A 22,106-nucleotide genomic window follows, 5' to 3' on the forward strand; every position below is an offset into this window, starting at 1 on the left:
TGGAGACGCCACGGTGGTCCTTGCTTGACTTCACGGCAGTGGCGTTCGCAGCAGGGAGCGGAGTCCGGAGGATTTCCTGCCTCCATCAGCGTCAGCGCAGGTAAGTATTCCCATTGGTGGTGCAGCGGTATGGTGGGGCTGCGGGTGCCGGGCTCAGGCGTGTGGGTGAGCTCCCGGAGCGCTGCGCTCCATTCCCCGGCGTCCTGCACAGCTCTCAGCGCGTGCTGGAGCATTTCCGGGTGCAGTGACGTGGGGGGGCGGAGTTAGCGGCCGCTTCCGGGTCGCCGGACGTCTGCGCATGCGCAGTCGTTCCAATATGGCGGCGCCCATCGCGTTTGTGTGCCGGTTTTTGACCGCAAGATCTCCTGCCCTCTGCTGTATCCTGGGCCAATAGGGACAGCGCTGGCCCATCTGCTGACCGGATCCAAGGGGTATTTATGCAGGTGGAGATGTCAGATCCCTGCTTTTGGTCGCATTTCGTCATGGAGAGTGGTGGTGAGCAGCAGCAGCTGCCAGACGAGGTACGTCAGAAGCCCAAACAGAAGGATAGAGGCGACCAGCCCAGTCGTAAGAGCTCTTCCGAACAAGGATCCAGAGCTTCGACTAAAGAGACCCCTCGGATTCCGGTGTTGTACTTTGGCGCACGGGTAAGTGATCTACGTGAAAGTTCACTCTGTGACGCGGGCCCCTTTATACTTTATCATTCCAGGGGAAGAAGAGTACGGGGAAGTCTAAACATAAGGAATGTGCCCTCTGTGGAGTCCCTCTACCTGACTCTTGTTCAAAAAAATTATGTGCCCCCTGTATACAGCAGACGGTGAGGTCTACAGGAGCGGGTTGGTGGTAGTGACTTTAGGTCAGATATTAGTTATCTCCTATATTGTCCTCCCCTAGGTAGCAGAAGAGTCCGTAACTCCGGCAAATCTGAGGGAAATGATCCGGCTGGAAGTAAGGGAATCACTACGGTCCCTATCCCAAGCGGAAGGCTCAAAGCATAGGACTCTCTTGGACTCTAATTCTTCAGAGGAAGAAAGAGAGGAGAATTCCTATCTCTCCAGTCCTCTCTCCTCTTCATCAGATGAGGAGTCAGGACGATTCTGTCTACCCTTGGATAGAATCGACAAAGTCGTCAAATCAGTCAGAGGCACCATGGGTATAGAGGAACCTAAATCACAGCCCTCGAAACAGGAGATGATGTTTAGCGGACTTGATCGTAAAAAACATAGATCTTTCCCGGTAAACGAAAAGATTCAGGACTTAATCCTTAGAGAATGGAAGAAACCAGAAAAAAAGGGGGCCTTACCACCAGCGTTAAAACGCAGGTATCCCTTTGACGATCCGGTTGTGGATACATGGGATAAAGCTCCTAAACTGCACGCGGCTGTTGCAAAGGCGTCAAAAAAGGCCTCATTACCCTTTGAGGATATGGGAAACCTCAAGGATCCTCTGGACAGAAAGGCAGATATATTCCTTAATGGTACCTGGGAGATGGCGGCTGGATCTCTCAGACCAGCCGTAGCGGCAACATGTACGGCCAGATCTTTAATGGTCTGGCTAGATCAGTTAGAGTCTCAGCTTAAGGACGGTGCATCCAGGGATACTATTCTGAAGGCTCTACCGACCATCCAGAATGCTGCAGCCTTCCTATCGGACGCATCGGTGGACTCTGTCAGAATGGCGGCCAGAGCGGCAGGACTATCCAACGCGGCTCGCAGGGCCTTGTGGCTGAAATGCTGGTCAGGTGACATTCAGTCTAGAACCAAGCTCTGCGCCATTCAGTGCGAAGGACAATATCTCTTCGGTCCAACTCTGGACGAGTTGTTGGAAAAAGCAGGGGATGACAAAAAGAAATTCCCCAGTCTATATTCATCTTACCGCCGGCCCTTCAATCGAAGGAGATTTGGTCGCGGGAAAAAACGCGGGTCCTCTCCCACTAGAGAAAGTTTCAGATGGGAAGACAGACGCGGTAGAGGTACGGGCTATATGTTTCGCCGTTCTTCAAAGGATCAGAAAAAACCGGACCAATGACTAGCGATCCCTGTGGGGGGTAGACTGTCAGCATTCTCTTCAGCTTGGCTTGACATTACAAACAGTAAATGGGTCAGAGGCATCATTACTGAAGGTCTAAAACTGGACTTCAATCACTGGCCTCGTGAAAAATTTAAATTAACCCCTTTACGTTCCTCCCCCCTTGAGCAAGCAGCCCTGGAAGCAGAGGTTATCAACTTATGTTCCAAGAACGTGCTGATTGAAATTCCGGAATCAGAAAGAGGAAGGGGATTTTATTCTCCTCTTTTTCTGATTAAGAAACCAGACGGATCTTTTAGAACGATCATTAATCTCAGATGTCTTAATGAGTTCCTGGTCAATGAATCATTTAAAATGGAAACAATCAATTCAGCAATAAAAATGTTGTTTAATCACTGTTTCATGGTAGTGGTAGATCTAAAAGATGCATACTATCATGTTCCAATACATGAACACTTCCAGAGATTCCTGAGGGTAGCTGTGTCAATGGGGGGCCAGATTCGCCATTTCCAGTTCAGAGCTCTTCCCTTCGGCTTATCAGCAGCTCCTAGGGTGTTTACAAAGTTAGTGGCCGAAGTCATGGCACACTTACGAGAGTCTGACATCCTAATTATTCCCTACTTGGATGACTTTCTTATAGTAGGGAGCTCTGAAGACCATTGCCGTTCTCAGCTAGAGACAGCCACATCCGAACTTGAGCATCTGGGGTGGATCGTAAATTACGAAAAATCTCGTTTACAGCCCCAGAAAATACAAAGATTTTTGGGACTATTGTTAAACTCAGAATCCCAACAGTGTTGTCTTCCACCCGACAAGTTGTTACATATCCAACAACAGGTGTCTAGGGCAATTGATAAGCCATCCATGACCCTTAGACAGGCTATGTCACTATTGGGTTCTTTAACCTCTTGCATTCCCGCTGTCCGTTGGGCCCAGTTCCACACCAGACCATTACAATCCGAGGTGCTGGTTAATGATAGAATCTTACAGGGGTCCCTGCAGGATCAGATTACCTTAGGTCCAAAAGCACTCACTTCTCTTAGGTGGTGGCTAGACAGTAAAAACTTATCGGCGGGAGTTCCCTGGGTGTCACAGGTAACACGTGTGGTAACTACAGACGCTAGCCCTACGGGTTGGGGAGCACACATGGATGACATGATGGTTCAGGGTCTATGGTCCCCTCCCCTAACATCAGCCTCCTCCAACCAGAAAGAGTTAATGGCAGTAGAGCTTTCAGTGAAAAAATTCCTCATATATCTACAGGGTCATCATGTCAAGATCCTATCGGACAACCAGGTGGCGGTCGCATACATAAATCATCAGGGTGGAACTCATTCCGAGTCACTGATGAGAGTGGCGGATCGTCTGTTCCAGACAGCAGAAAATCACTTCTTATCCCTAACTGCTCTACACATAAGAGGAAAAGAAAACATCAAAGCGGACTTTCTAAGCCGCAACACCTTGAGACAAGGGGAATGGTCCCTAAACAATTACGTGTTCGATCAGATCGTCCACAAATGGGGACATCCAGAAGTAGACTTATTTGCTACCAGGGACAACCGGAAGACAACAAAATTTTGTTCCCTAAATCCCAGAGAAAATCCTCTGTCGGTAGACGCTTTTCTGATCAGATGGGATTTTCAACTGGCATATGCATTTCCTCCACTAGGCCTGATACCCTTAGTAGTCAGGAAGATAAGAGAAGATCGAGCCAGAGTTATATTGATTGCCCCATTCTGGCCCAGAAGGGCCTGGTTCACTTGGCTCAGGATCATGTCAGTGGAGGACCCCTGGGTGCTTCCGGAGATTCCAGATCTGCTCTACCAGGGTCCGATCAGTCATGCTCAAGTAAAGAATCTCCATTTAACGGCATGGATTTTGAAAGGGCGTTACTAAAAAGCAAAGGGTTCTCCCCGAGTCTAATTGAGACCCTTATGAAAAGTAGAAAGCAAATAACCACAACAATCTACGCTAGGACCTGGCGGAAATTTCTGGCCTCTTCTGATTTTAATTTAGAAGAGGGATTACCTATTACACAAATCTTAGAATTTCTGCAAAAAGGCCTAGAGCTAGATCTATCCACTAGTACTCTAAGAGTACAGGTCTCGGCCCTAGGGGCTCTATTTTCATGTAACATCGCCAATAATTATTGGATCTCAAGGTTCATTAAAGCTTCTATTAGATCTAGACCCATACATAAAGATAGATCTATGCCTTGGGATCTCAACCTAGTCCTGTCAGCATTGACTAGAGAGCCGTTTGAACCATTACATTCAGCTTCAATTAAGGCCCTATCTCTTAAGACAGCCTTTCTTGTGGCAATTACATCTGCTCGTAGAGTTGGAGACATACAAGCGCTCTCCAGGGTATCCCCTTATACAGAGTTTCTACCAGACAGAGTAATCCTCAGACCGGACCCAGCCTATTTACCGAAAGTGTCATCACGGTTTCACAGGACACAGGAGATAGTTTTACCATCCTTCCTTCCCAATCCCTCCAACCCTAAAGAAGAACTACTCCATACATTAGATGTTAGGAGATGCCTGCTAGAATACATCTCTATTACTGACACTTGGAAGAAAGATAATGCGTTGTTTTTATCTTTCCAAAACCCTAGAAAGGGACTTAGGGTATCAAAGTACACACTAGCAAAGTGGATTAGGGAGGCTATCTCTTTGGCTTACACTGCAGGTGGGGGTCCGGCTCCGCAGAATCTGAGGGCGCATTCCACCAGGGCCATGGCTACATCCTGGGCGGAAAAGTCTGGAGTATCAATCGACCAGATATGTAAGGCGGCCACATGGTCATCCCCGTCCACCTTCTTTAAGCACTATAGGTTGGATTTGGGGGCTTCCTCTGATCTCACATTCGGGTTAAGGGTGCTACAGGCCATAGTCCCTCCCTAAGGAAGCTTACATCTCTGTAATTCTCTCGTCGTGCTGTCATGGGAGTCCGAGTAAAGCATTAAGCTACTTACTGGTAGCGGCATTTCTCGGAGGCCCATGACAGCACCCTTAGTTCCCTCCCTATTCACGTGGGGGTTGCACTCCATATAAATGTATATATTTCACAATATGATACCAGTCCCAATAGATGTCTGCTATTTTTGTATATAATCTGTATATAGTGTATATTTTTGTGTACCACTAACCGCGGTAGTCCTCTCAAGACTCTGAAATACAACTGAGGCAAGGGAGAGGTACCGCCCTTTTGTATCTGTAGGTTTCCTGTTCCTAATGGGCGGATCCCCTCTCTCGTCGTGCTCGTCGTGCTGTCATGGGCCTCCGAGAAATGCCGCTACCAGTAAGTAGCTTAATGCTTTCCTTGCATGAGTCATGAGTCACTGCAAAAGTCCTTGTCGGGGAGGAGGGAGCAGCTGGGTCAGAAGACGAAGAGAGGAATAATATACGTAGGGACAAGAGACTTCCTGTTCTACATAGAGCAAATAGAAGAGGAGAATTAGCTGGGTAGAAAGGCAAAATGAGCAAGTGTAAGTACACTGGGCTGTATATTATGATGCCTGCAATGTATTAAGAGGATAAAAACTTTGGAGGAAGAAAAGGAGGTGGGCTTCTTTAATTTGTATATGGTCGATGTGAATGTCTGATTATAATGCATAATGAACCATCTATATGTACGGTATGTATTTTCGGAAACCCCTTTATAAAAGAATTTGAGATCAATGGGTGAAAGGTGTCAAAACAATTGCTAGAGAAAACTGTAATTGTTTGGTAACTTTTTCCTTGCACCACTCTATTCTCCTAAATCTAGCCCCACCCACATGTCTTTTATGCACAGATGTAGCAAATGTTAACTCGACAATTAACACTTTACATGCCATGAGGCTGCAAGCTGTAACCTGACAGTTAACAGAGCACAAAGCATTGACACTGTCACTTTGAGGGGCTTGCCCAGGTCTTGGGTAGTGATGGTCTTTCTTTATGGTAGGTCTTCAGTATGAGATGGGGGGGTCAGCACCTCCACACAATAAGCTTTTACTAACTCCAGTGGGGCCGAATGTACACCCTGTATGGAGCCGCAGTGCCATATAATATATTGTGGCCGTTCTCCGGAACTATAGTTCAGCTCCCGTTCACTGCAGTAGGAGCTTAGCTGCAGTGTCTGGGAAACCTTTGCTACATCTGTAATGTGTAACAAAGTCATTAAATACAGTGTTCTTACCCACTATGTTATTGTTTAAAGCGATTTTGTTGAATATCCTCCATTTTATCTATCGATGTAGAATTCAACCCGCCCTCCCCTGAAGTTGTCCAATGTGGAGCGTATAACCAACATCCAGATCCTGCTCCTGTTCGGGACCCTCATCACAATCTCCTTAGTTTGCTCCATCGGCTCTTCCATCTGGAACTCCAAACATGAACAGAAAGACTGGTATCTCAGTCTGAATTGTAAGAGAAAAAAATTCCTCAAAAAGTTAATTTATTTCTGTTCTTCAATACAAAACGTGAAACTCATATATTATAGTCATTACACAGAGTGATCTATTTCAACTGTTTATTTCTGTTAATGTTGATGATTATGGCTTGCAGCCAATGAAAACCCAAAAGTCATTATCTCAGTTAATTAGAATATTTTATAACACCAGCTGGAAAAATGATTTTAAAATCCGAAATGTTCTACTGAAATGTACAGTTGTGCTCAAAAGTTTACATACCCCGGCAGAATTTTTGCTTTCTTGGCCTTTTTTCAGAGAATATGAATGAGAACACCAAAACTTTTCCTCCACTAATGGTTAGTTGTCGGGTGAAGCCATTTATTGTCAAACTACTGTGTTTCTTCATTTTAAATCCTAATGACAACCCAAAACATCCAACCTGATCAAAAGTTCACGTACCCCATTTCTTAATACCGTGTATTGCCCCCTCTAACATCAATGACAGCTTAAAGCAAAAATTCTGCCGGGCTATGTCAACTTTTGAGCACAACTGTATGTTCAGTAAATGCACTCAATACTTGGTCGGGGCTCCTTTTGCATCAATTACTGCATCAATGCGGTGTGGCATGGAGGCGATCAGCCTGTGGCACTGCTGAGGTGTTATGGAAGCCCAGGTTGCTTTGATAGCAGCCTTCAGCTCGTCTACATTGTTGGGTCTGGTGTCTCATCTTCCTCTTGACAATACCTCATAGATTCTCTGCGGGGTTAAGGTCAGATGAGTTTGCTGCCAATCAAGCATAGTGATACTGTTGTTTTTACACCAGGTATTGGTACTTTTGGCAGTGTGGACAGGGGCCAAGTCCTGCTGGAGAATGACATTTCCATCTCCAGAAAGCTTGTCAGCAGAGGGAAGCATGAAGGGCTCTAAAATTTCCTGGTAGACGGCTGCACTGACTTTGGTCTTGATAACACAGTGGACCTACACCAGCAGATGACATGGCTCCTCAAACCTCACTGATTGTGGAAACTTCACACTAAACTTCAAGATGCTTGGATTGTGGCCTCTCCACTCTTCCTCCTGACTATGGGACCTCAATACCCAGGTCTAGTGTGAAGTTTCCACAATAAATTTTTCATGATATTCTAATTTTGTGAGAAGCACCTGTATGTAGGAGTGCTGGGGCCCAGCGAGTCCTACATACAAAATGTACCTTTAGGCAAAGTGCACATGTTGCAGAGTTGCTGCGGAAATTCTGCAACTCCCTGCCACGCGTATAACGCATGCAGAATGGCATGCGTATTCCCGCTAAACACTACAGTGGGGCAAAAAAGTATTTAGTCAGTCAGCAATAGTGCAAGTTCCTCCACTTAAAAAGATGAGGCGTCTGTAATTTACATCATAGGTAGACCTCAACTATGGGAGACAAACTGAGAAAAAAAAATCCAGAAAATCACATTGTCTGTTTTTTTAACAATTTATTTGCATATTATGGTGGAAAATAAGTATTTGGTCAGAAACAAAATTTCATCTCAATACTTTGTAATATATCCTTTGTTGGCAATTACAGAGGTCAAACGTTTTCTGTAAGTCTTCACAAGGTTGCCACACACTGTTGTTGGTATGTTGGCCCATTCCTCCATGCAGATCTCCTCTAGAGCAGTGATGTTTTTGGCTTTTCGCTTGGCAACACTGACTTTCAACTCCCTCCAAAGGTTTTCTATAGGGTTGAGATCTGGAGACTGGCTAGGCCACTCCAGGACCTTGAAATGCTTCTTACGAAGCCACTCCTTCGTTGCCCTTTGGATCATTGTCATGTTGAAAGACCCAGCCACGTTTCATCTTCAATGCCCTTGCTGATGGAAGGAGGTTTGCACTCAAAATCTCACGATACATTGCCCCATTCATTCTTTCATGTACCCGGATCAGTCGTCCTGGCCCCTTTGCAGAGAAACAGCCCCAAAGCATGATGTTTCCACCACCATGCTTTACAGTAGGTATGGTGTTTGATGGATGCAACTCAGTATTCTTTTTCCTCCAAACACGACAAGTTGTGTTTCTACCAAACAGTTCCAGTTTGGTTTCATCAGACCATAGGACATTCTCCCAAAACTCCTCTGGATCATCCAAATGCTCTCTAGCAAACTTCAGACGGGCCCGGACATGTACTGGCTTAAGCAGTGGGACACGTCTGGCACTGCAGGATCTGAGTCCATGGTGGCGTAGTGTGTTACTTATGGTAGGCCTTGTTACATTGGTCCCAGCTCTCTGCAGTTCATTCACTAGGTCCCCCTGCGTGGTTCTGGGATTTTTGCTCACCGTTCTTTTGATCATTCTGACCCCACGGGGTGGGATTTTGCGTGGAGCCCCAGATCGAGGGAGATTATCAGTGGTCTTGTATGTCTTCCATTTTCTAATTATTGCTCCCACTGTTGATTTCTTCACTCCAAGCTGGTTGGCTATTGCAGATTGTCTTCCCAGCCTGGTGAAGGGCTACAATTTTGTTTCTGGTGTCCTTTGACAGCTCTTTGGTCTTCACCATAGTGGAGTTTGGAGTCAGACTGTTTGAGGGTGTGCACAGGTGTCTTTTTATACTGATAACAAGTTTAAACAGGTGCCATTACTACAGGTAATGAGTGGAGGAAAGAGGAGACTCTTAAAGAAGAAATTACAGGTCTGCGAGAGCCAGAAATCTTGATTGTTTGTTTCTGACCAAATACTTATTTTCCACCATAATATGCAAATAAAATGTTAAAAAAACAGACAATGTGATTTTCTGGATTTTTTTTTCTCAGTTTGTCTCCCATAGTTGAGGTCTACTTATGATGTAAATTACAGACGCCTCTCATCTTTTTAAGTGGTGGAACTTGCACTATTGCTGACTGACTAAATACTTTTTTGCCCCACTGTAGCATTTTGCAAGCGTAATTAGCTTGCAGAATGCTAGCGTTTTCCAAGTGATCTGTAGCATCGCTTGGAAATCATGATAATCTCACCTTCTGGTGGCCCCCGCAGCCTTCCCGTTCCTCGCGATGCTCGCGTTCCCAGTAATGCCTCGCGACAATGACCCCAGAAGATGTAGCATCATGTGAGACCGCACGTCATCACAGGTCATTGTTGCAAAGCATCACGGGGAACGGAATCATCATGTGGATTGGGAAGGCTGCGGGGGCCGCCGGAAGGTGAGAATATAACTATTTTTTATTTTAATTCTTTTTTTAATTTTTTTTATATACAGGTATATGGTTCCCAGGGCCTCGAGGAGAGTCTCCTCTCCTCCACCCTGGGTACCAACCACACATGTTCCGCTTACTTTGCGCATAATGGGCATAGCCCTATGCAGAAAGTATGTGGATCAATGCATTCCTATGTGTGCGGAATCGCTGCGATTCTGCACAAAGAATGAGCATGCTGCGTATTTTTCCGCGATGCGATTCCGCTGTGGAAAAATACGCAGCATTAGCACAGCATTGCAGAATCCCATTGAATTCAATGGGCTGAGTTGTGTATGCGGTTTCGCGGCAAAAACACATACAATCCGCAACGTGTGCACATAGCCTTAATATGATGGTCTGTCCCCATACACATGTATGTTGTTGGCAGCACATCCGATCTTTACACAGGCCAATGTGCTGCCAATATATACGCACGCTACATGGGTACAGAACCTGATATTAGTGGTGTGAATGGGCCTTAAAACACTCGCCAAGTACCGGTAACTTGTAAAAAGTTATTCAATGTTTTTTATGGGTTGCGCTCTGCCTATGTAAATGCACAGGCTCATCCAACGCCGGTATCCACTAGTCTACTATATGTCGAGAGGATAGCGGCACACCACTGATGAAAAGATGAAAAAAGCTTTATTCAGGCATAGCAAGCCATATTAAAAACATGAAAAGCCTTCCGCGTTTCAGGTGCATGCAGCACCCCTAGTTACAGGATATTCAATTAAAATCACAGCCAGAATCAATATCAATGAACAACCAATCACAGATGACAAATAATTCATTACATACAGTTATATGAAAAAGTTTGGGCACCCCTATTAATCTTAAGCTTAATGTTTTATAAAAATTGTTTTGTTTTTTTTGCAACAGCTATTTCAGTTTCATATATCTAATAACTGTTGGACACAGTAATGTTTCTGCCTTGAAATGAGGTTCATTGTACTAACAGAAAATGTATATTAGATATATGAATCTGAAATAGCTGTTGCAAAAAAGAAAAACAATTTTTATAAAACATTAAGCTTAAGATTAATAGGGGTGCCCAAACTTTTTCATATAACTGTATGCACAAGGTGTGGATGCAAACACAGCAGCGAGAAAAATCAAAACACACACAAGTCACTAAATCTAAAATCAATCATTTCTTGAGTTCCTGCCCATCGGATATCTCGTGTCCAGCTTTAGGATCCAGAATTCCTCCTTGAAGTCAATAGTTTGTTTGTTTCCACCCCGAACGGGATCTTTGCAAATACATAAAAAGCAAAATGTGACGTCTGCCTGGTGAATATTCACAAAGTGCTTCCTATTCTATCTAGCATCGGATCTTTAAACGAAAATCTGGCTTCATGGGTCGATAGTCATTTGTATCCATTGGTTGTCAGAATTCCAGGGTGCCTTAAGGATACGTCTTCTGTTTTGACAGCATTTAATGATCTGTATTGGGGAGAAAATTCTGGCTTTTTCACATGTGACGTAGTTCATCTTTATTCAGCTGTCCCTCATTCTTTGGCTATTCAGGCTGTCCGTTATCGTTTGGATCGTTACATCGATTATTCTGCACTTTATTCAACAGATCGCTCACATATCTGCTCAAGTATAATTTTTTTTATTTTTGAAAATTTTTTTTTTTTTTTTTTACAAATTCTTGGTGCTTCTATGGGCTCGAAATTTTCACCTTCGCTTGCAATTTTGTAATGGCTTGGTGGGAGGAACTTTTTTCTTTTCAATGCTTCTAATCCGTTTTCTGATGATATATTGGTTTATATGTGGGTGAACTGATCTTTATATGGCAGCGTTCTACAGCAGATCTGGGAAAATGTCATATGTATCTTAATACTAAGGATTTAAATTAATTTTTTACTGTCAGTGGTGTAGGCACAAAAGTTCCTTTTTTTGGATGTATTGTTAACAGGTGATTCCATTTAATTAAGATACATACTTCCGCATACAGAAAAGGTAATTCAGGAAACTCTCTACTTCTTTCTTCCTCCTCTCATTCGAAACATACTATTAAGGTGATCCCGCATGGTGAGTTTAACGGAATCAGACGTGTATGCTGTAATCAGGAGATTCATGTTGTCACTGAACGTTTGATAGAGGTTATCATCGTCATGATATCAGAGAAGCTGTCAACAAGGTTTGCAGACAACCTGGATCCCTTCCCCCCGCTGAATCAGATTCCATTGTCCCATGTTCCACCCCCTGTAGTCCCCAATTTCTCTTAATAAAAAATATAGTGAAAAAATATTTACCTGTAGTTAATCAGGAATACAAATGACGTGTAATTACCAGGAATGGCTGCGGATATGTACCAAGGAAGGGTTTTGGTTTCGGCAATGCGCTTTCTCCGAGTGTTCTCAAACAACATTCTACTCCTAAATCCTGGTTGTCCACTACTGGATTTCACAAATGTGCTGGTAATCGTTGCAATGTGTGATGAAACTAGATCTTAGTTGTTTTTCAGGTTTTTCACAGAAGATTACGTCTTTCATGAATAGTGACACACAATATGTCATTTATTGCATCTGTTTTGTCGTGCAAAATGACGAAATATTAAGAAACATTTAGCCAATATTCAATATAAAAATGCCGCTTACTCCGGTGCCTCCACACACTTTGTGAATATTCACCAAGGAGACGTCACACATTTTGCTTTTTATGCATTCTGGATTCTAAAGCTGGACGCGAGATATCCGATGGGCAGGAACTCAAGAAATGATTTATTTTAGATTTATTGATTCATGTGTTTTTCCCTTGCTGCTGTGTTTGCATCCACACCTTGAAACACGTAAGGCTTTTCATGTTTTTAATATGGCTGAATAAAGTTTTTTTTCATCAGTGGTGTACCGCTATCCTCCCCAGCCTCGCGAGCACCCACCTGCCTCCTGATTTGGCTCTACCCATTTGGTGCTCCCAGACCTACTCCTGTATACTATATGTCCGCCACACATATACTTTCCCGCACAAGAAGCTGTGTGGCTGCCGTATGCAATAAATGGTTGTCGGCTCAGATCTGTCAATTTCAATGGACAAGTCTTGACATCAAATCAGGATTAGGATGGCTCGTACAGGTTCCTGGGTGGGCTATGATTACCCCAGGACATGAGGGTCCTCAAAGACAGCAGGAACACCCTGCTAGGACTTCAGGACTGGGGTTGGCACCCTTAGAACCCATTTAGACTGGCCAAGATCTGGTGGCGACCATCCGCGACAAATGAGCAAAATGCTTATTCTTTGGATGCGGTGGTTTTTAAGGCAGCAAAAAAATAATAGTCCTTGGCAGCACATTGTCCTGTGTAAACAGGAGACGTGCTGCCGATAATTTGATACTGTATGCACAGAGAATAATCGTATTAATAATAATTTTCATTACATAGAATTCTCCTAATCCCGTCTAAATGAGATTAAACTACCTGACGTGACCGGCTCCTATAAATGGGTCGCAACTCTGCAAAAGCTGAAAAGCTAGCGAATTCTGGAGGAGCGTTCCTGCACCTTCCCGTGTAACGCAGAGATCACACTTGCCCTTTGGCTTTCTGCAGTAATAGGACGGGTCTGGCAGCTGCAGATCTGCTGGATCTTCATTACTAAATCGTAAAGAATCAATAACTGTAACATGCAGATAGTTTTATTTTGCAAATTGTGGTTGATTTTTACCCCAAATATTGCAAAGGGGGGGCAATCTGTGATCAATTCCACACAAATAATTGGCATGCTGTGATTTCAACTTTAAAGCAGAAAGCCCGCTCGTCGAAGAGTTAATATTGGCGGTGGGCGCGCGTCTGGATAATGTTTGGCACATTATTTTGCTGGAGGCGCTTGTCTGGAAGCATTTGTAACCTATCCCTTTCTCTGTGATCACTGAACAGATGGTGGAGCGAACAACTTTGGACTGAATTTTTTAACATTTATCATTCTGTTCAACAATCTCATACCCATCAGTCTGCTGGTGACTTTGGAAGTGGTGAAATTTGTACAAGCGTATTTCATTAACTGGGTGAGTCGGCGATCAGTTTAGTGTCCCATTATATACTGATTATTGACATATGCTGTGCGAGTTTTTAGCATGCCATTCAATAATGTAAATTTACCATCTACAGACATCAAATTTACTAGGACGACCCTGAATAGGACGACCCTGAAATGTTTTTGCGGCTTTGAATGGCACAACTCCTGTTCTGTTCTTTTGTATAGAAGCTGTATTGTGGCAGCCACTGGAGGAAGAAACAGCTGTTCGGTGGGGTTCCAGGTGTTGGACCCTCGCCGATCTGCAAATATCCTATAGATTGGTCATCAAATAGCTTTGCCCTGACAACCCTTTACTCTCTCCTAACTTTCTCACTCATGAGTCTTCCATATGAATGCTTGAGAACGACTGAATCAGAGAAGTCCCTGCGTTATCCTAATTATGCCCTATAAACTAGAAAATGATATCCTATTTAAAGACCGTCTTAAAGGCGATCTGTCAGCAGGTTTTTTCTGTGAGCAGCATTATGTAGCGACTGAGACCCTGATTCGAGTGATGTATCACTTACTCGGCTTTGTGCTGCTGCTTCAATAAAATCATATTAAGAGCTTATCACTAGAGGTCTAGGTGTCTCATGCCATGCAGTCCAACCACTCTCCCACCAATGATTAACAGCTTTCTGCCTATGCAGTGTGTACAAAGAAAGCGAAGTAATCAGTAATGGTGTTGGGGTTATACAGAGCTCAGCACTCAGGATCACTCATAAATCTGCAGCAGAGAAAACTGTGATTTTGTGATGACTACAGCACAATATTAAGCTAAGTGAGACATTGCTGGAATCAGGGTCTCTGTCCCTATATCATGCTGCTCTCAAATGGGATAGAAAAAACCTGGTGGCAGATTCTCTTTAATTGGAGATTACTTTGAACATATTTATGGACAGATATCAATATCAATATATTTATCCATAGTGCGCATGTGCAGAAGGCATTGTGTGGAAATAGTTTCTGAAACCAAGTCTTCCTCACTTAGGTCCCATTCACATGTCCATCTTCTGCCCCTGTTTTTCATGGATAAAACACATATCATTATAGTCTTTGGGCAAGGTCATGTCTCTGGTTTGTTTAAAGCCGGTTGTTCTGGGGGGAATGAGACTCCCTTTTTTAATTCAATTAGAATAGCAAAAGCAAATGACCGGGGAAACCCAGCAGACCGCTGCCATTCCTGCGTGCCCCCTGTGCTCGGTACGCCACAACTGTCGACAGGTTGTCAGGAGATGAGCGGCATTACCACACATGTGGACAGTTGTGCTGTTTTGGATGAAAGCAGCCTGTACCACCCCTATAACTTCTCTGTCCATTCATCCCTCCGACCTATGAAAGCATTAGGGTCATTCGATATGTTCTGTTAATGTCCGCTCCTTGTCCTGTTCTTCCCTGTAGGATATGGACATGCACTATGAAGCAACAGATACCTCCGCCATGGCCCGAACATCCAACCTCAATGAAGAACTGGGGCAGGTACGTCTACCCAAAATCAGGCAGTTCAGAACTTTCCCTTTTATATTAATTTTTTTCCAGACATGAATTTCCCTTTTTTTTTTTTATATATATTTATAGGTAAAATATATATTTTCCGATAAGACTGGGACTCTGACCTGCAATGTCATGCAATTCAAGAAGTGTAGCATCGCAGGAATTGCCTACGGGTAAGTAGAAATTCTTAGAATATGGTAAATGTGACAAGATGCTATGTAATGTCGCTTCTTGCCATAAAACCTGCACAGATTTTTTTTTCCTACAGTGCATTAAATGGGATTTATACAACCCCCTGACTTGCATTGTACTTCACTTAGCTATGGATCTGGGGCACATTTGTGACCAGGTGTACAGTGCACCCCTGACTGATCCCTCCACAGTGGCTGACTCCCTGGTTTTCCCAGATGACCCTAGTTTCTGGGTGTTTTTGGAAACTGAACCCATAAGAATTAGCCGATCATCCCAGCAGCCACTTTATACAAGGGGTTTGTCTCTTGTGTACTCCATTTAACTCGTTAATACATAATTGCAAAATACCAATAACTGGCTCAAGATCGTGGGCAGATGTTGAATCGGAAAGCAATGCTGAGAGATCAGCTCTGAAGTTTGCAGAATTGGGATTACAGCTCTGAAGTACATTCAGCTTGTCATTGGTGCACTGTATTTATCAAATCATCCAACTCCACACCAATTGGGAAACGTTCAATAACGCTTCTGTTTTGTTTTTTTGTAATCCTAGCTCTTTCTATACTTTGGAGTCCAATGGGCGGTCCTAGTTAGTGATTGACAGCAATCTTTGTATGCACTTGAGTACAAGAATGACCTCCTGTTACAGATTAGGACCCCCCCATTACAGATTAGGACCTCCCGTTACAGATTAGGACCTCTCGTTACAGATTAGGACCTCTCGTTACAGATTAGAACCTCTCGTTACAGATTAGGACCTCCTGTTACAGATTAGGACCTCCATTATAGATTAGGAACTCCCGTTACAGATTAGGGCCTCCCGTTACAGATTAGGCCCCCCCCCGTTACAGATTAGGCCCCCCCCCGTTACAGATTAGGGCCCCCCCCCCCCCCCCCCCCGTTACAGATTAGGGCCCCCCCCCCCGTTACAGATTAGGGCCCCCCCGTTACAGATTAGGGCCTCCCGTTACAGATTAGGGCCTCCCGTTACAGATTAGGCCCCCCCGTTACAGATTAGGCCCCCCCATTACAGATTAGGGCCCCCCCCCCCCGTTACAGATTAGGGCCCCCCCCCCCCCGTTACAGATTAGGGCCCCCCCCCCCCCCCCGTTACAGATTAGGGCCCCCCCCCCCCCCCCCCGGTTACAGATTAGGGCCTCCCGTTACAGATTAGGGCCTCCCGTTACAGATTAGGGCCTCCCGTTACAGATTAGGGCCTCCCGTTACAGATTAGGCCCCCCCATTACAGATTAGGGCCCCCCCCCCCCCCGTTACAGATTAGGGCCCCCCCCCCCCCCCCGTTACAGATTAGGGCCTCCCGTTACAGATTAGGGCCTCCCGTTACAGATTAGGGCCTCCCGTTGGACGCCTGAGCATCGAGAAAGCTGGGATTTAAATAAAATACATGTTATACTGAATCTCTTCCCACAAATCTTGATGTCATTGTACTCCTCTCCTCCTGTAACAAGCTGCCCACAGATTGCACAGCATTTTCAAAGTAACAGGTTCCCATTAAATGGTGTCTTCTAAGTTGAGTGGCCATTGAGGTACATGGCGCCTGTTAGGAGACTGTACTATCGGATGTACATCAGAAGTCGCAGTAATACCACGGATATTAATACCGCAATGTACTGGATAGAAATAATAACTCTGATTGGTAACCATTTCTCCTTTTAATGTTAGCCTTTCCTATGTTTTAGTCTTTTTCACCATTGATAAGTGATCAGTAATCCTCTCCTGTTTGGGTTTTATGCTGTAGCCGTAGTGAGCTGCAACCGTGGAATAGAGTAAATCACTGATATATATGACAGATTGGTGGCAAAAGAGAGAAAATCCGGACCAAGGCCTCATTCAGACGTCTGTTTTTGTGTAACACATAATACGGACCGTTTTTTTTATCAGTGTACTGGATCAATTTTCATCCATTTTGGCCCCAGTGCCGGTTTTATCATAATTGTGACATCTGTTTTATTTTTCCCGTGTACAAAAAAAATACAATTTCCAATCCATTAATCATTAAAAAAAAGAAACCGGACATCCACCAGCATTCCACTGATTTGAATTAGCGAGTTTGATCCATGATTCGGATCAAAAACTGCAGTGTCTCCTGTTTTTGTTTCTTTTGCGGACACGCGGTCTGAAAAAACAGACATATGAACCGCTTCTTAGATTATAATGGGTATGATTTATATCTATGAAAAATATAGATAGAACACAATGTAAAAATTGTAAGTTTGATTGCGGCCTCACGCTTTTTCTGTGTAATGCTGCTCGGTGAGTTTAATTCCCCCGGACAATGCTTTTCCTCTTTCCTTCTTGTGCAGTCACTGTCCAGACCCCGAGGACAATAGGTATTATGAAGATGACTGGTAAGCAGGCAGGCCTCCCTCCGTTGCATGCGTGCATTGTGCTTGTCCTCTCCAGCATGTTAGGAGTCATGTGAATGGGGAATAAAGTTATTATAGATGCAATACTGAAGTGCTCTTTTATAGTTAACAGTTTTGATATTTTAGCCGTTTTCCAAAATATATTCAAGATACAGTGATATAATCAATATGGGCTTAAAGTTCAGACTCTCCGTTTTAGTTTGAGGGTATTCACATCCTAAATGGAGTAAGAGTTTAGGAAATAGTTCTCTAATATGTAGCTGCCTTTTTTTAAAGGAAGCAATTTTAATTGGACAATTATACAAAGTGCTTGTTATGGGGGCTGCATGGGCTATTCCCTCGTTAGTCATTGATCAGTTAAGCAGGTAAAAGGTCTGGAGCTGATTTCAGGTGTGGCATTTGCATTTGGAAGCTGTTGCTGTGAACCCACAATATGCGGTCAAAGGAGCTCTCAATGGAAGTGAAAGAGACAGTCATTAGGCTGAAAAAAAAATCCATCACAGAGAGAGCTGAAATGTTAGGAGTGGCCAAATCAACAGCTTGGTACACACTGCAAAAAAAAGAGTGCAGTGGTGAGCTGGGCAACTCAAAAAGACTGGGACATCCATGGAAGACAACAGTGGGGAATGATCTCAAAATCCTTTCCATGGTGAAGCAAAACCCCTTCACAACATCCACTCTAGTGAAGAACACTCTCCAGGAAGTAGGTGCCTCAGTATCGAAGTCTACCAAAAAGAGAAGACTTCATGAGAGAAAATACAGAGGGTTCACTACAGGGTGCAAACCATTAATCAGCCTTTAAAATAAAAAAGCTAGATTAGACATTTAAAAAAAAAATCTGAAGAAGTCAGCCCTGTTCTGGAAAATCATTCTTTGTACAGATTAAATTAAAATCAACCTGTACCTGAATGATGGGAAGAAGAAAGCATGAAGGGAAGGCTTGGAACGGCTCCTGGTCCACAGCACACCACATCCTCTGTAAAACATGGTGGAGGCCGTGCGATGGTGCAGGCATGCAGGGCTTCCAATGGCGCTGGGTCACTAGTGATTATTGATGATGTGACTGAAGACAGAAGCAGCCGGATGAATTCTGAAGTGTACAGGGTGAGACTTTCTGCTCAGACTCGACCAAATGCAGCAAGGTTTATTGGTCGGCGCTTCACAGTACAGATGGACAATGACTCAAAACTGTGAAAGCAAGCCAGGAGGGTTTTCAAGGCAAGGAAGTGGAATATTTTGCAATGGCCGAGACAGTCACCAGATCTTAGCCCCATGAAGCAGCATTTCACATACTTAAAGGGAAGGTGCCCTGATTTTAATTTTTGTATTAATAATTATTGATTATACAATCAATTATTTTTAATACAAAATTAAATTAACTACTTTAATAGTTTTTTATTTATTGACATTTGTGTGTGCCACTGGGGGCTGCCATTTTGACTAGTGGGGGTGTGTGTGTCTGGGAAGGACACTTGCACTCCTCACTTACGGCAGCCATGGACATAGGAGCCAACAGTCGGACCCGACCGCATCTCTTACATTGAGGCCGCTCCTCCTGCCTCTCAGCTGTGACCTGGACATGCCCACTGGGCTGCTACGTCACAGCTGTGAGAGGAGCTGTGAGAGGAGATCGCGGCCATTTTGTTTGCTGTGGGCTGCGAGGACAGAAGATGTTGAGGAGAAGCTGCTGGGAGCGAGGGTTTGGGGTAAGTATCTGCAGCATTAGCAGTGATCACAGCCTGTACTTATTGCAGTACAGGCTGCGATCACTGCCGACCTGCCCTGTGTTGCTGAAAGCTTCCTCCCTCAGTCCAGGGGCAGGAAATCCCCCAGCAGCAGCAGTGTGTCTCCCTGTACATGGAGCGTTATGTGTGCAGCACTGATCTGTGGCAACACTTCATCACCCCACACAGTGACTGTCCCTGTAGATTGCAGCCTGGAGTCTGAAGCCCCATGATTCTCTGCAGCAGGGGATCCCTCCTGGTTACAAGGGGCGGCACCCAGGCTGGCCTGTAATGGTTAACCCTTCCCTGCCTGCAGCTGTGCATGGTGCAGGGGGATCAGTGTGCAGGCAGGCAGCAGCCTGGGGGCTTCACCTATGGATCAGGTGGGAGGTCTGCACAGTGTAAAGAGGTGGGCTATGGTTGGCACAGTAATAGTGTTCTAACATTTGGGCTATGGTTGGCACAAGGAAGCAGACCCAGGGGGTGATGACACTCAGCAAGCTCTAGCTGCTGTGTCACTACAAGTCCCAGCATGCCAGGACTGAGCTCCTAAGTGTTGTAGTCCTGCAGCTCCTCAGGTCTCCTGCCTGATCGTCCTACTATACAGTGCAGAGCAGAGGGCAGGTGGTCTGAGACTAGTGATCCAGGGAGCAGAAGAGGAAAGACTGAGCCCTGACACCCACCCTAAGCTCACTGACCCACCCCATGCCCCCTGACACCCATCTCCTGCTCCCTGAAACCCACCTCAATCTCACCGACACCCCAAGCCTGCTGTCTTTCAGGACAAGCTGTGAGGATCGTCACCAGGGGCGTACATACAAATCATAGGGCGACATAGCATAAGGTCTAATTGACAACCCCCCCCCCCCCTCAAAAAAAAATAATAATAATTGTGGGGGTCACAGAAGGGCATAGCTCACAACTTTCCTGCCTTTACATAATAAATATACCGCCATATATATTTATTACATAATACTGCCATATAGGTCATACATAATGCCGCCAGATATATCTATTACATAATACTGTAATATGGACGGAACGTAATGTTGCCATATATATATTTTTTGCATACTGCTGCCATATAGATCAAACATGATGCCACCATATAATGTATATTTTTTACATAATGCTGCCATATAGACCACACTTGATGCCGCTAATTATTATGTGTGACCTGTATGATGGCATTATGTGTGATCTATATGACAGTATTATATGTAATATGTATGGTTGTATTATGTTTGATCAGTATGGTGCAATAATATAAGAACTATATGACGGGATTATATGAGAACTGTATTGTGGGATTATGTGTGATCTATCTATGTGGCAGTATTATGTGAGAATTATATGGTGGTTTTATGTGTGATCTACATGGCGGTATTATGTGTGATCTGTATGTCAGTATTATATTCAGAAAGCGGACCCATTCTAGGGTGGTTCTGGCTGAGCACCTGCACGCGGGTCTGGGGTAATAGAGGGGACAGCATGACCTCCAGTTAGGTGTAGTCAGGGGAAGGCTGGTGAGGCAGCTGAAGAGAGGGGTCTCATTTTTATTGTTACTATATGGCTACATTTCCTTCCCAGCGTCACCCCGACTGTGCCTGTCGCCTCGCTTTCACACATCGCCAGGACAGGATCTGAGGAGGGGAATGGGGTCTGCATGCAAAGTCTGGATCAGAACAGGCCATCAATCCTCAGAAATGTTTCCTGGATTTCTGTGGAGCAGACGGCCCATCCATGTGTATAAAAGACAGCGCTCTATGTATAATCCCTGGCTGCTCCGCGCACCAAACAGGGGGCCCCCATAGACCAGCACACTGCTCTCCTGAAATACTCTGTGCTGCTGTCACCCTGCTCCCTCCACCACATATCTCCCAGAATCCTTGCTGCCTGCCATGGTGACTGTCTACTTGTCAGTATAAGGCTGCTTTCACACTAGCGTCGGTACGGGCCTTTCACAGTGCGTCGTACTGACGTATGCTGTGAAAGAAATGCCCGACGTGGGCAGCGGAAGCAGTCTTGCGACGCTTCCGTTGCCCCATTGTAAGGTCTGGGCATGAGGGGGCGGAGTTTCGGCCGTGCATGCGCGGTCGAAAATGGTGGACTCGACGCACAAACGTTACATGCGTCGGTAATGTTAGTCTATGGGGAAAAACGCATCCTGCAGACAACTTTGCAGGATGCGTTTTTTCTCCTGAATGACGCATTGCACCGTACAGCCAAAATCGCTAGTGTGAAAGTAGCCTAAGGGTATGTGTCCACTTTCAGGATGGCCGGCGGTATCGCCGGAGCGGCTTAGCCGCTCTGTGGTAAGCCCCGCCCCCTTTCTGGGACGCGATGATGCCGGATGTGTTCACAGCACACATCCGGCATCATCGCTCCCCACCATAGGGCCCTGTGCTATATCTTGCGGCGACGCAGCGTCGCCGCAAGATATACGGACATGCTGCGATCTGAAAAGACGCGCAGCATGTCCGGAGTCGCAGGGCCGCCACGTGCGTGTTACCATGCATAGTGGAGACGGGATTTCATTAAATCCCCTCCACTATGCTGTAACATCTGGACGCTGCGTGTCTGACGCTGCGTCCCTGCGTCAAACACGCAGCGTTTACTGCACGTGGACACATACCCTAAGGCTGCCGTCCACGC

The 22,106-nt window shown here is 45.0% G+C and overlaps 1 protein-coding gene across 5 annotated transcripts in view; it reads left to right on the plus strand.

The window, feature by feature from the left end:
• The window catches only part of ATP8A1 (ATPase phospholipid transporting 8A1), a 291,307-nt gene that overhangs the window by 146,024 nt on the left and 123,177 nt on the right, over nt 1-22,106 (plus strand). For 3 of the 5 annotated variants that reach the window (XM_069744529.1, XM_069744527.1, XM_069744528.1), the window contains exons 12-16: nt 6,272-6,437; nt 13,519-13,646; nt 15,059-15,136; nt 15,236-15,324; nt 17,665-17,709. In XM_069744529.1, the coding sequence (XP_069600630.1) occupies nt 6,272-6,437; nt 13,519-13,646; nt 15,059-15,136; nt 15,236-15,324; nt 17,665-17,709 (506 nt within the window). The remainder of the gene's footprint in view (nt 1-6,271; nt 6,438-13,518; nt 13,647-15,058; nt 15,137-15,235; nt 15,325-17,664; nt 17,710-22,106) is intronic. The other 2 variants (XM_069744530.1, XM_069744531.1) reach the window with 1 other exon arrangement.

Source organism: Ranitomeya imitator, chromosome 1, assembly GCF_032444005.1.
Source record: "Ranitomeya imitator isolate aRanImi1 chromosome 1, aRanImi1.pri, whole genome shotgun sequence".
NCBI lineage: Eukaryota > Metazoa > Chordata > Amphibia > Anura > Dendrobatidae > Ranitomeya > Ranitomeya imitator.